Raw genomic sequence first — 12,911 nt, 5'->3', positions numbered from 1 at the left:
TCATTGGAAAAGACTCTGATGCTGGGAGGGATTGGGGGCAGGAGAAGAAGAGGACGACAGAGGATGAGATGGCTGGATGGCATCACTGACTCGATGGACGTGAGTCTCAGTGAACTCTGGTAGTTGGTGATGGACGGGGAGGCCTGGCGTGCTGCGATTCATGGGGTCGCAAAGAGTCGGACACGACTGAGCGATTGATCTGATCTGATACCTCTAGCCCTGATGGTAATGCCTAGAATTTTGTTACATTAAAAACAGGTTGGTAACAGTCAACTCTGCAAAGTTACTTGATCACTCTTCTCACTGTATCTCTAGAAGCATCTTCCTGATTTTGTTACCTCTTAATATTGTTCCAAAAGTATTTTCTACTAGGACCTTTCTAAGGCGAATCTGAGGTTTAAATGACTAAGGATATTTTTAAATGCTGTCATATTCTAATGCTAATTTGTTTGGATATACAATTTTAAGCTCAGAGTAACTTTTCTTCAATCCTTAAAAAGCCTTTCATCTTCTTACATTCAATAATGCTTTTCAGAAACCTGATTTTTATTCACAATAATTATCACTACCTGACACTATTTAATAATTTGTTTGCTCTCCCCCTACTAAAACACAAACTCCATGAAAATAAGGACACTTTTGTTCACTACTGGAACGATGTCTGACACACAAAAGATGCTCAATAAAACACAGACTGGATTATATATAGCTTTTTACCCTGTAGGCTTTGCCTGCTAAATCCATTCCTCAAGAAAGAAACCAGGAAATTTCCTCGCAGTCCAGTGTTGAGGATACTCTGTGCTTCCACTGCAGGGGCAAAGGTTCCACCCCCGGTCAGGGAATAAAACCCACAAGCCATGTGACAGGGCCAAAACAGGAAGAAACCTAAAGTCAAATTCTGAAGTCATGACACAATCACGCGAATCTTTGCCTTTTCCTATCTGTTCTGATAAACCTGGCAAGTTCAAAGGACTTTTCACGCTGAGACTAGAGATCTCACTAAGTACTTGGCTCTCAGATGCATCTCCTTTAGGTTTATCATTATTCTCCTTTAGCTTTCCAAAACTAAAAGATCCTCTGCCAAACTTGGGATAGGGCGGAGGGACGCGACTGAGAGACACGACACAAAACCCTTACTAAAAAGGATCCCTACCCACATTCCAGGTTCACAATGCTTACACTCAAAATGGGGTGGAAGTAAATAGATACAATCTCTATACACAGAGGAACACACCACTGGGTCTCACTAATCCCAGCGTCACTCTCTTCCTGCCTTCCACACCGTAAACCTAACTTCCCACGTCTCCACTGTACCCACCCTACGTAACTCAGAAGCTCCAACGATCTCAATGGGATCCTTTTTAAAGACTGCTGTTGAAAGCGCAATTTCCACATAAATTATGATTAACTGGCATCTTTTAAAGAAATGGCATCTTACTGACAGTAACATGAAAAACTACATGTTTCCCAGGCTATTTAGTGACAAAGATAGCCTACTTCTAATATTATTAAAACACTAAAAAGAAGCCAAACTGTTGTGGCACTAATATTGGTAGGTGGTTATTTTTTTTTAAATAAACTTGTAAAACTATGATAATTTTGTATTCTGTCAAAGAAAAACATTTTGCAAAAATATTTTGATAGTGTAAAGCAATAAAAAAAACACAAATAAGCAATTTTGGTGGTGTGAAGCAATAACACAAACACAAGTACAAAATAATTTATTAAAGCATTATACAGGTTGGCATTATTTTACAGTGAATTCTTTTCTCTCAACAATTATGAATCTAAATATATACTTAGCGTGAAGGAAAACAATTTTAATTAGAACAGTTTCTCTAAATAAAATCTTTTGAATTTATATTTGTTTTAAAAGGAAGTATTAATGTTACAGACATATTTATATGGTTCTGAAAAGAACACATTCAATGATACTATTACTGTTTTCTGTACAAGATAGAACAAAAGCTGCTGCTGCTACTGCTAAGTCGCTTCAGTCGTGTCCGACTCTGCGACCCCATAGACGGCAGCCCACCAGGCTTCCCCGTCCCTGGGATTCTCCAGGCAAGAACACTGGAGTGGGTTGCCATTTCCTCCCCTGCTAAATATTGCTCAACAACACTATGTTTTAATAGTTACACTGTTGCAGGGAGGAAGCCAATCCTGACCCCATGTTGGAAATGGTTTCTTTGACTTGCTTCTGTTATTATGATCACACTTAATGGCTTGGCTGGAGGACCCTGGCCTTGTGCTTGCCTATAAACTAAAGTGCCTTTCTTCAGAACCCTGTCCACCTGCAGAGGGCAGAAGGGAGAAATTAACACATCCCCTGACTGAAGCTTGCCATTATGAAAGATGTTTGCAAGACTAACAGTCTTTTTACTTTGCTTCCTCACCTCCTCCCATCTCTGATCTGTAAAAGAACCTGGCATCCAGACCCTGTCAGATGGTTATTTGGAGGCACTGGCCTGCCGTCTTCTCGGTCAGCTGCTTTCCAGATAGTCTCTTCCTTGTCTCAACAGCTCGTCTCTGGGATTCACTGCCCTGTCGTGTGGCAAGCAGAGTGAGCTTGGACTCGGTACCAAAACTAGTTGATGTCTAGATTCTCACTGTGCTGATATTAAAATGTATTTAATAGTCAATGTATAGCTGTAAGAGTACGACTATCTCAATGAAATCTGTCTCTGCCCCGTCACGTCCTCCTGAAGCACACCACTCATATATAGACTACTTAAACTCCCTGGGGACACACAAACCGATTTAGTCAAAAAAGCATAGCTCTGGCCTGTGGGTTAAGACTGACCTAGATATGCAACAAAGTCACTACTGAACTTCCATGGGTAAGAGGCAAATGGATCCCCACACCCTGAAGCATCAACATACAGCTGCAGTACCCTTATTCAACACACAACAGCGTTTTCATGGACACTAAGAAGAAAATGGTACAAGGTGGACAAAGCATCACACTAAAGTTAAGCTTTAAGTAAGTATTTGCCAAAAGGAGTTCCATACCATTTCTGACATACAGTTAATACTTGAATATTGATGTGCTTTAAAAAGCAAACAGACAATAACAAAACAAACCAAGAAGGGATCAAAACATAAAATTCTGAAATGAAACCTGAATCTAAAGAAAATAATACAGTGGAGCTGGATTCAACTTAGGTTAATTAGGAAATTATCATCGTTACAATATGAAGTGACAGCAACCATCACAATGTTGATAAGTGAAAAATTTAAGACAACTGTACAAGAACAAACAGGTAATTTTAACAGATTTTTATGTAAAGTGGCAAAGTCAGATGATACCCATTACAGCTGACCTTTGCGCAAAGCAACAGTTAGGTGCTCTGACCCTCCGTGTAGTCAAAAATACACGTACACTAATAGTCTGCCGCCTGTGCACACACAGTTCCTCCCTACGTGGGTTCTGCATCAGATTCAACCAACCGCAGACCACAGAGTAAGGTAGTATTTACTATAGAAAGAATCAACATATTAAGTGGATCCTTGCAATTCAAACCCAAGTTGTTCAAGGGTCAACGGTATTTCATTTCTTATCTATATTAAAGTACAAAATGGAAGAGAAACCTTAACCTGAATTCAGCTTTGAGTCTAAGAGAAGTCAACTTTCTAGAGGATTTCAAGTTTCATTTGCCAAGACATCACAGTTGGCTGTGTGGTTCCGAGCCGCACCGTGACTGCCGACTTCGCTGAGAGCCGGCAGGAAAGCAGAAGTGAAGGGAAGCAGCCTGTGACACGCCATCCTGTACTCCTCATACTGGGAGTTGCAGCTCCCAAAGCTGCCATCGAGCAGAGCCTCAGAAACCTTTATTAAAGTCTATTAAACAAGGAAAAAAAGAAAACTATTCAAAAATAGTCTGGTTAATAATCACCTTAATCAAAAGATGCAGTTTGTTAATTAAGCAACAGAAAATCAACAAGGCCTCACTCTAAGATACCTTCTTGCTATCCATAACAAGTAATCACCACAAAAAGGTACATTTAAAAAAATCAATTCTATGAGGCCTTGAAAAAGCAACAGAATTCTAATACTTTAAAAAGGTGAATCTCTGAAACCATAATCAGTCGTGTGTGACTTTCTGAGACCCCACGGACTGTAGCCCACCAGGCTCCTCCGTCCATGGGATTTTCCATGCAAGAGTACTGGAGCGGGTTGCCATTTCTTTCTCCAAGGGATCTTCCCGACCCGGGGATTGAAGCTGGGTCTCCCACATTGCAGGCAGACGCTTTACCCTCTGAGCCACCAGGGAAGCCCATAATTATTGATGTGTCCTTTATTAACAGCAATAGTTCCCATTTACTGAGTGCTTACTACATGTCAAGTACCTCACAGTTTACTATTTCAGTTAACTGTCATGCTAACTCTGAGATGGACCGCCTTTTCATCCTCAACTTACAAATGAGGAAAAGGACGCTAAAGAGGTAAACTGCCTAACATGATCAGCTCACAGTGAGCAGAGCTGAGATTCAAATCCAGATGTAACTCTGAAGGCCCACTCAGGAATTACGTTGCAAAGAGATGTTTTGTTAGCTCACTCGGTATCCACAATCTGTGGCTATCGGTTGGTGAAAAATCTTACCTTTACATTTTTATCTTTTATAGCTTCATCCAGTCTAGTGGCAATAGCAATTGCTTTCTCTTGCCTTGACTTGTCCAGAAAATACATCATTTTAGCACCTGAAATACCAAGACATTTCAAAACCAGTAAATGTGGACATCTTAGATTTGATCTGAACCGACCAGTGACTTAAAATACGGCTCCAGGTATCCAGTCAGCAGTGGGCTGCACACGACTGTGGCCGTTTTCCCTAACTCCTTATTCCATGATATCCCACTGACAGCTTGGGGCCACAAGAAAAGTATTTGTATTACGTTTAGACACACACACAAAAAGGCCCCTACAAATTGGGGCTTTTTCTGTGACAAAGAGATGGCTGTGAAACATTTGAGACCAGGGTTAACAACTCCACCCCTCAGAAATGTAAATATGGGCTACCCCTGTGGCATCAGTCAATATTTTAACTAAAATCATTTTTGAAACATGATCCTCTAAAATAAAACACCTAAGGAACAAACTATTATCAGAGTAGTGTGATAGATGGACAACAGGAAAATCTTTGCATATTTATGAAGAAAGTAATTTTTAAACCTATTTTAAAGTAAAACCCAATTTATGTTCCCCCTATAAATTCATGGTCCATGTTCATTTTTTATTGGTCTTTTATTAATTTATATTTTTATTATTAATCTATACGATTAGTATACATATTATTAGCTTTACTCAATTACATATCTGTGAATATTTTCCCTTCTTGGCCTTTTGACTTTCTTTATGGCTTCTTTTTTATTGAAGTAAAAATTATCTTTTTCTGAGAACATAATGTTTAGAAAGACATTTCCCATTATTATAATAAATAAATATCTCCTTCCATTATCCTGTGTTTTTGATGAGAAATTCTTACCTGCCCTTACTACCAAGAAGTGCTGTAATTTTTCATAGGAATTAACTTTTTTCATAGATAACAGAACCAAGCAGTTTACCTTTACAACAAGAAAGCTTAGGTTAAAATATTTAAATATGTGGCTTAAAGTAGGAGCATAGTTAATTACATTATGTACTTCATTAATTTTGTCCCCAGTTCCACTTCCAGCCTTCCTCTAGTTTGCATGTCATGCCACCTTGTCATTTTATGAATTTGTATAGACTGCCTAAAATCCTTCCTGTAACAGGGCAGGATATAGTAAGTCCTCAAAACACAAAATATAGAAAGTAATCAAAATACAAGAAAAAAATAAGTCTCACATAACCTCAACATTCAAAGTCAACCACTTTAATACATGCTTCTCCTCAGCTTTTATGCTATGGATATTTTTACACAGCTGAGACTGTATTATACGTCAATTCTCTCTCTACACTGCTTGCTGCTGTTGTAAATCTTTTGTATAGACATCACTTTCTATCACCACCTGGTGGTCCAGCCTACAGGACCACTGCTTCCCCTGTAACTGGACATTCATTAGATTTGCTTCCATCCTTTCCCTATCCTCACACACAGAATTCCAGTTAATACCTTTGACCTTAAAACTCTTTCTTTGCTTTGGATTCTTTAAAATTATTTACACAAGTATGTACAGCTATAGCAAAAGACAAAGTTCTTGATAAGAACGACAAGTTGTCTTTCTACTTGGTCAGGCCAATTCACACCTGCAGCAGTAAAATACAAGACTACTTACACACTACAGCTTCCCCATACTTTAGCCTTTTTTCAAACATGAATAACCTTTCCTTTTAGGTGGTAGGTTAGGTTAGAGATTTTTCTTATTTTCAGGGGAAGGCTTGTACTGCTATGAACTTCTCTCAAGAGTTGCTTTGGCGGCATCCCATAGATTCTGTACGGTTATGTTTAAAAATAATCTTTCCTAATTTGAAAGATCACAATGGTACTATGTTCTTTTTCTCTGATAGTTTGATCATCTTGCCAAACTTTTTTTTCCCATCATATTCTAACTTTTTGCTATAAACATTTTAACCCTGGGAGCTAAATACCAACCTGAAAGTAGATGCTGAAGAGAAGTAGCATTATGTGTGAGAAAATCCTCATTAAAACTTTCCAAATCCTTGTTAACAAATATTTTCTGCATTTCCTGAGACAGAACTTTGCTCACGATGTCTGGAAGATTACTGTGATTAGACACTGTAAAAACAGAACATTTACAGTCTACAGTATGTTTGGCCTGTCCTTTGAAACAAAATCAATTGAAATACATTCATATTTACTATTAAGCCTGATACATTTTACATAATAAAAACAGGAGTGCTCCTTTGGAATACAAATACATTCCAGCTTAAAATGCACTAATTTCTAACATATCTTTGCTAGTATCTTCATTTAAGTACTTTGCAAACTTTTTTCTTTGTACTAATCTCTTTCATGTCCAGCTTAATAGAAGACAGGCAAACTGTCATAATTACTTTTACATAAATATTACCTTTTTTATACTTACCAGATTTAGAAAATTTAATTAAACATTCATGTAGCCATGGGTTATTCCTGTTGATAGCAAAAGCTCGTTTAACAGACTGCAGCATTAACAGAAACTTTCCTGTGTCAGAAAAAATTAGACAAGTAACAGAATCAATATTTAAGTATGTTATTCTCTTTATTTTAGCCTCACTTAAAATCCAGACACAAAGTATTATCTTTCCTATAATCTTCAAAAGCAAAATTCAAAGTTGATTTTGGTTATCAGAGACTTTTATTTTCTAAAGAAATGCTTGAAAAATCAAGAATTACTTCAGGTAAACAATCTGTATGCCTATTCAAATAATTCATTTGATCAAAATATTCTAATCTATTACTCAGTGAAGTTTTGAGTAGCAAAGGAAAAAGGGATTAAGAGCCTTTGTGGGAGGTTGAAATGAAGGTCTAAGAAACAAAAACGGATCTAACTCACAAACATTATACTGAATATGGTCACCAATAAAATAAAAAATTAAAATCTGAATCCAAACTATTACCTTTTCTAAAATATATTTCAAATGCTAACAGATGAGTGTCAATGTTATCAGCAACAAGGTTCTTAAGAGGTATAAGAAACTTGATAGCTTCTTCTAATGGATTTTCTATCTATTTTGAAACAGAAAGAAAAATTATTGTATTTAAAAAGCAGGCACACAAGTCAAATTTCCCCCCAAATCTTATACTAATGCATAGCTGAAGTAATCTAGATAGTTCTTTTTATATATCTAAGAAGCAAGAAAAAAATTTTAAACTATCAACTATAAACAAAGTATAGTTAATACTATTCAAAATGGAAATAGCTCTATTGTTTTCATGATTAGAAAATTCAAAATAATTTTATAAAAATAAAATACAGAAAATTATTCTGTAGACTTAATGAAGTGGTACTACAAATACCAATGTAATACCAAGCCCCTTGACATTCTAAAGTAAGGAGACAAACTTGAAAAAAAGTCAAGTTTAAAATACTAGATTCACAGTGAATAAACCAGAAAGCTAAATATTTCTCTAAATCTGGTTCCTAAATAACTATTAATATTTTGAAAAAATTGTGGAGATAAGCTACTATTCTCTTTGTAGCTAAAACATTATCTAGCCAAGTATATAAAATGCTGCCATATTTCACTGTATTGCTGCTCTAACAAATTACCAAAAATTTACTGTATTAACACAAATTTAGGTATTTCTCTGGCGGTACCATGGTTAAGACTCTGTGCTCCCAATGCACGGGGCACGCGTTCAATCTCTGGTTATGATAAGGACAGCGTAAAGGGACAAAGTAGGTGATGAAAGTTAATCCCACAAGGCAATTTAAGTAGAAAAAATATGACGACCTCTTTAAGTTAATGATTACTCAAAGAAAGCAGGTTTACTTAACCACAAAACCAAGCAGCCTTGCTTGGCAGCAAAGCCACGCAACAGAAGCACAGGACATGCCCCAAAACAAAACAAAAAAAAACGGTGGCACGAGACCCACATCCTGCCCAGTGAGCTCAGTGCACTAATGATCCCGAGGACATACGCACACAAGAAAGAGTAATGTGTGAACCGAGCCTGACCGTGTAGGGACAAGAAAAAAGTCCCCACCCAACCTGGAGGAGAAGCAGGTGATGGAAGCACAGCGTCCGCTCGGGAAGACACACAGGTCCTCTTCCTCCTCCTCACTTGTGCTTTGATTACAGAACTGCAGCCAACTACGTTCTCGGACGTGGCACTCCCCACCTGCACACCTGTAAGCCTCCCGAAGAGTCCAGTCTAACAGATCACTTTGCTCTTGCTGAAGTCTCTCTGCACCGAGGCATACAGGACTGTGGTACTAGAGTTCTTTGGAGACCCTCAAATGACACCAAACAGTGTCCGGTGGGCCACTAAGTTCCCTCATGCTGCATACTGCAGCCAAAACAAAACCCCACAAATTTATCTGACACGGTTCTGTAGGTTAAAAGTCCAACGTGGGTCTCACTGCACTCCAAGAGGGCTGCATTTCCTCTTGGAGGTTTTAAGGGAGAGTGTTTCCACGCCTTTTCTCGGCCTCTTCAGGATGCCCACCTCTCCTGGCTTGGCGCCCCTCTCCTTCACAGGCAGCCACAGAGGACAGAGTCCTTTCCCATCACTCAGCGCTCCCCGCCTGCTGCCCTCCTCCCCTTAAGGCCCCTGTGATTAACCACACTGGGCTCACTGGGTAGTTCAGGAATCCTCTTTCTGTCCAGTTTTTTATTTTTCAGATTTTTTTTTGGCTTCACCATACTTAAGGCATGTGGGATCTTAGTTTGTCTTATTTAAATATAACCTTAAATTTAATTTGCCACCTTAATTCTCTCTGCTGTGTAATGTAACATATTCACAGTTTTCAGGGATTAGAACATGCATGCATTTGGAGGGCTATTATTCTGCCTACCACAAGTACAATTCTACCTATAATCTGCATTAGCCCAAACTTACATATTATCACCTAAAAGTAACTGACGACCAGCATAATGATCTTAGCTAATACTACAAATTTGGCTTCTGATTTACAGATTTAAATAAATCACATTTATAATCAGCACAGAACTAAATAATACAAATTTTATCAAATAAACACAGTGTATTCATCTCACCCTTTCTAATTTTTCAGGTAGAAGTTCTTCTTTGAAACCACTGGTTTCTTCTTCTTCATCCCGTTTTTTCTTTTGATTTTTTGGTTGATGTTCCCTTTCCACATGCTTTCTCACTTCTTCTACTTTAGCCTTTTTCTCAGCTCTTCTCTGCTTGCTAAGCATTTTCTTCAATTCTTTGGCTGATAGGTTTTCTGTAAATATTCAAATGAATGAAAACTCTGAGTCAGGCTCTCAATTTCCTCATATTCTTACTCAATGCATATTTTTAGTCTATCTGGCCTTCCCCGGTGACTCAGAAGGTAAAGAATCCGCCTGCAGTGCAGGAGACCCGGGTTCAATCCCTGGGTTGGGAAGATCCCCTGGAGAAGGCAAAGGCTACCCACTCCAGTATTCTGGCCTGGAGAACCCCATGGACTACAGTCCATGGGGTCGCAGAGAGTCAGACACTGCTGAGCGACTGTCACTAGTATGTGTGGGGGGAGGGGAGGACCTGTATGAAAGTTTTTAGAGAGTGTATTCCTAATGATCAACTTACACAGGCACACCAAGGGCAACAGCAAATGCTGCGTCAACTAAAACTAACCGACTCAAGCCTAGGTCCTCCTCCCACACAATACATGGGCTTAGGCAAATCCTCTCTCTCAGTCTCAAGTCCCAAACTGTATAAAGTGGAGTTGAAGATTATCCTTTTGGAAAAATTCAAGAAGTGAGACAAAGCACACAGGCACAGGTGATCTGATCAGAAATCTGCTTTCATGCCACTATTTCTCAAATATTCTTGGGTACTGACATGTTAGTGAGTAAAACGTATTCAGATATTCTCATTGGCACTACTATTTTCAGTCAAGTTGGTATTAGAAGCTGTACAAATATATTTTTTTCTCTAAAAAGCTCAGTTATTTTCAATTACCACTTTAAAAAACAAAACAAAACATCCCATAAACATTATCAGTTACAGGACAACACCCTATCAACTTTTTCTAAGTATTCCCCCTACTTTTTTGGGGGTATATCCATTATCTAATGTTGCCTTCACACTCATTTGATAATATACTATTCCATCATGAAGTTAATGACATTCTGAAATTCTGTGTTCTCTTCAAGTCTCTTTAAGCAAGTCTCTTTAGTTACCTGAATTTCTCTCTTGTTGTTTGCTTTCACTGGTCAAGGGATTATCATACAGTTTCAAGTATATTTCAATAGCTGATCTAGCAGCCTTGAAATAAAATCCATGTCTCCTGAGTATATCTTCTAATCTCAAAAGGTCAACGTAGGCCCGAAGGGTCATCCTTCTCATGCAGTAAGTATGGAAGTCAAACTGATCGTCAGTTATCTCAGAGAAGTGCTTAAAAACAAAACCACAAAGTTATTCCTTACATTTATGTCAATAACGCCTACTTTTTTAAAAGAAAATTATAAAAAGCCTGTAAGATAATGTAAGCAGTCACAATTTCACTTAGTTGCCCTCTCCAGGGTTTAACATACAAAGGACCTCAAGTTGTTCTTTGCATTCAACTTAAGCTTCTCTTCCTTACATTCCATCCCCATTCCCTAGAAATCATGTTTCAGGATGATACCCAATTTATATGTAATAAGTCAGATGAGGGGAACTTCCTGCTAGTCCAGTGGTTAAGCCTGGAGGAAGAAATGGCAACCCACTCCAGACAGAGGAGCCTGGCGGGCTAGAGTCCATGGAGTCACAAAGAGCTGGACACAACTGAGCACCAGCAGTGAGGACGTGGTGCTTTCAACCCTGGCTGGGGAACTAAGATCCCGCAAGCCATGTGGCACAGCCTAATAAAAGAAAGGCAGATGCCCAGGTTATTTTTTAAACCTGGAAATTAGAATATACCAATACTTTTGTTTCAATAAATACTTCTCAGTATTCCCTCAAAATCAGCAAGGTAGAGTTAAACAGAACTCTGAATGGAGACTAAACATATACAGGTTTACAGTGAATGTCTATACATCAGATGGCTCTACTCAACCATGAACTCTTCAAGGACGAGCCTGTCATATCCATCCCCACTCCCTGGCACAGGGCCTAGCACAGAAGACATTCAGTAAGCATAGTATGTGCCAACTCAAGAGAGAAGCTGCTTTTCAGGCATGTGACTTCGTAATTTCCTACAGCCTCAGTTATTTAACCTAAGTTAGGAATAAAAAATATATATACAGCCAATCTCATAGGTTGTTAGGGGATCAAGTAATTATTTTAAAGTTCATTCTAAACAGTAAACTGCTTTAGAAGCACAGAGTGTTGTGGCTTTCTCTCACTCATTAAACTCCTGTTTATCTAACTATATCCCATTTTAGCAAAAGTTTTTAATCTGGAGTCTGTGTATAAACAAGCATAGTAATGTTTTCCTAAGGAGAGAGCTTGAAGCTTTCAACCGATTCTCAAAGTGTCCATGGCCCCCAAAGGATTAAGAACTAATCCCTTACATGAAAGAAAAGATGACTAACTCCCCAACAAAACAATTTATACTTCTATTTTCTTCCCTATGTGCATCTCCACCTCCATCTTCTTTCTTTTCTCCTACTTTAGCTTCTCCAAAAATATACAGAAAAATGAATGATTCATCACACAAACACAGATCAAACTCTTCTACTATTTCACCTCCCTCTGTCCTGGGGGCCTAGTAACTCACTGTGCAGAAAACACATTAGTAACTATCCGTATCATTCGATAATTTTAGTTGTCTTGGTAATTAGAAATACATCATACACAGAATTACATTAAGAGCCTTATATTCTAAAATATTAAGATAAAAAAAATAAACGCACACAGTGTGAGGGAAAGAAATGGTGAAAAAAATGACTATTCTACATTAGTTTATATTTACTACTTCACGAACCATGCTTTAATGGTATATTTTAAAGTTTCATTCCTCCCATCAATAACACAAATCAAGTAACTTATGAAGGAATTACATAATTGTTCATGGTTAATATAAATACCGTTATACCTAGCACTATAATACCTCAAAATTCAATACAACTGAGGAAAAACGGCAGTGCCCCAAATCATGGAGCACATAACGAGATGAAAACGTCTTAAAGAGGTTGCAGTTTTCTTAGAGTGAGAAACCTTTATGTGTAAAAAAAGGCAGACGCAAGTTTCAAGAGACATTCCTAGAGCATGAGGTTTGAGTGAGGTCTCGAGGGAGCCACACGGAACCACAAGCGTGTGATCCGCCTCTGTATCAGTAGCCGCCCATAGCCTGCCTCTCTCCAGTCACCGTCTTCCAGAAACAAAGCAAC

At 38.3% G+C, this 12,911-nt stretch overlaps 1 protein-coding gene across 9 annotated transcripts in view; it reads right to left on the bottom strand.

Annotated features, from left to right (window-relative positions):
* Window positions 1-1,705: 1,705 nt before the first annotated feature.
* NAA16 (N(alpha)-acetyltransferase 16, NatA auxiliary subunit) overlaps window positions 1,706-12,911 on the bottom strand; it is a 63,904-nt gene continuing 52,698 nt past the window's right edge. For 6 of the 9 annotated variants that reach the window (XM_027557125.1, XM_027557126.1, XM_027557127.1 and 3 more), the window contains 7 exons: window positions 10,779-10,992; window positions 9,648-9,838; window positions 7,545-7,653; window positions 7,031-7,129; window positions 6,577-6,720; window positions 4,605-4,702; window positions 1,706-3,841 (listed from right to left, as the gene is read on the bottom strand). In XM_027557125.1, coding sequence (XP_027412926.1) covers window positions 3,644-3,841; window positions 4,605-4,702; window positions 6,577-6,720; window positions 7,031-7,129; window positions 7,545-7,653; window positions 9,648-9,838; window positions 10,779-10,992 — 1,053 coding nt within the window. In that variant the 3' untranslated portion in view covers window positions 1,706-3,643. Of the gene's footprint in view, window positions 3,842-4,604; window positions 4,703-6,576; window positions 6,721-7,030; window positions 7,130-7,544; window positions 7,654-9,647; window positions 9,839-10,778; window positions 10,993-12,911 lie in introns of those variants that run through there. The other 3 variants (XR_003513692.1, XR_003513691.1, XM_027557132.1) reach the window with 2 other exon arrangements.

This window comes from Bos indicus x Bos taurus, chromosome 12, assembly GCF_003369695.1.
Source record: "Bos indicus x Bos taurus breed Angus x Brahman F1 hybrid chromosome 12, Bos_hybrid_MaternalHap_v2.0, whole genome shotgun sequence".
Classification (NCBI taxonomy): domain Eukaryota; kingdom Metazoa; phylum Chordata; class Mammalia; order Artiodactyla; family Bovidae; genus Bos; species Bos indicus x Bos taurus.
This window is presented reverse-complemented; position numbering and strand designations above follow the sequence as displayed.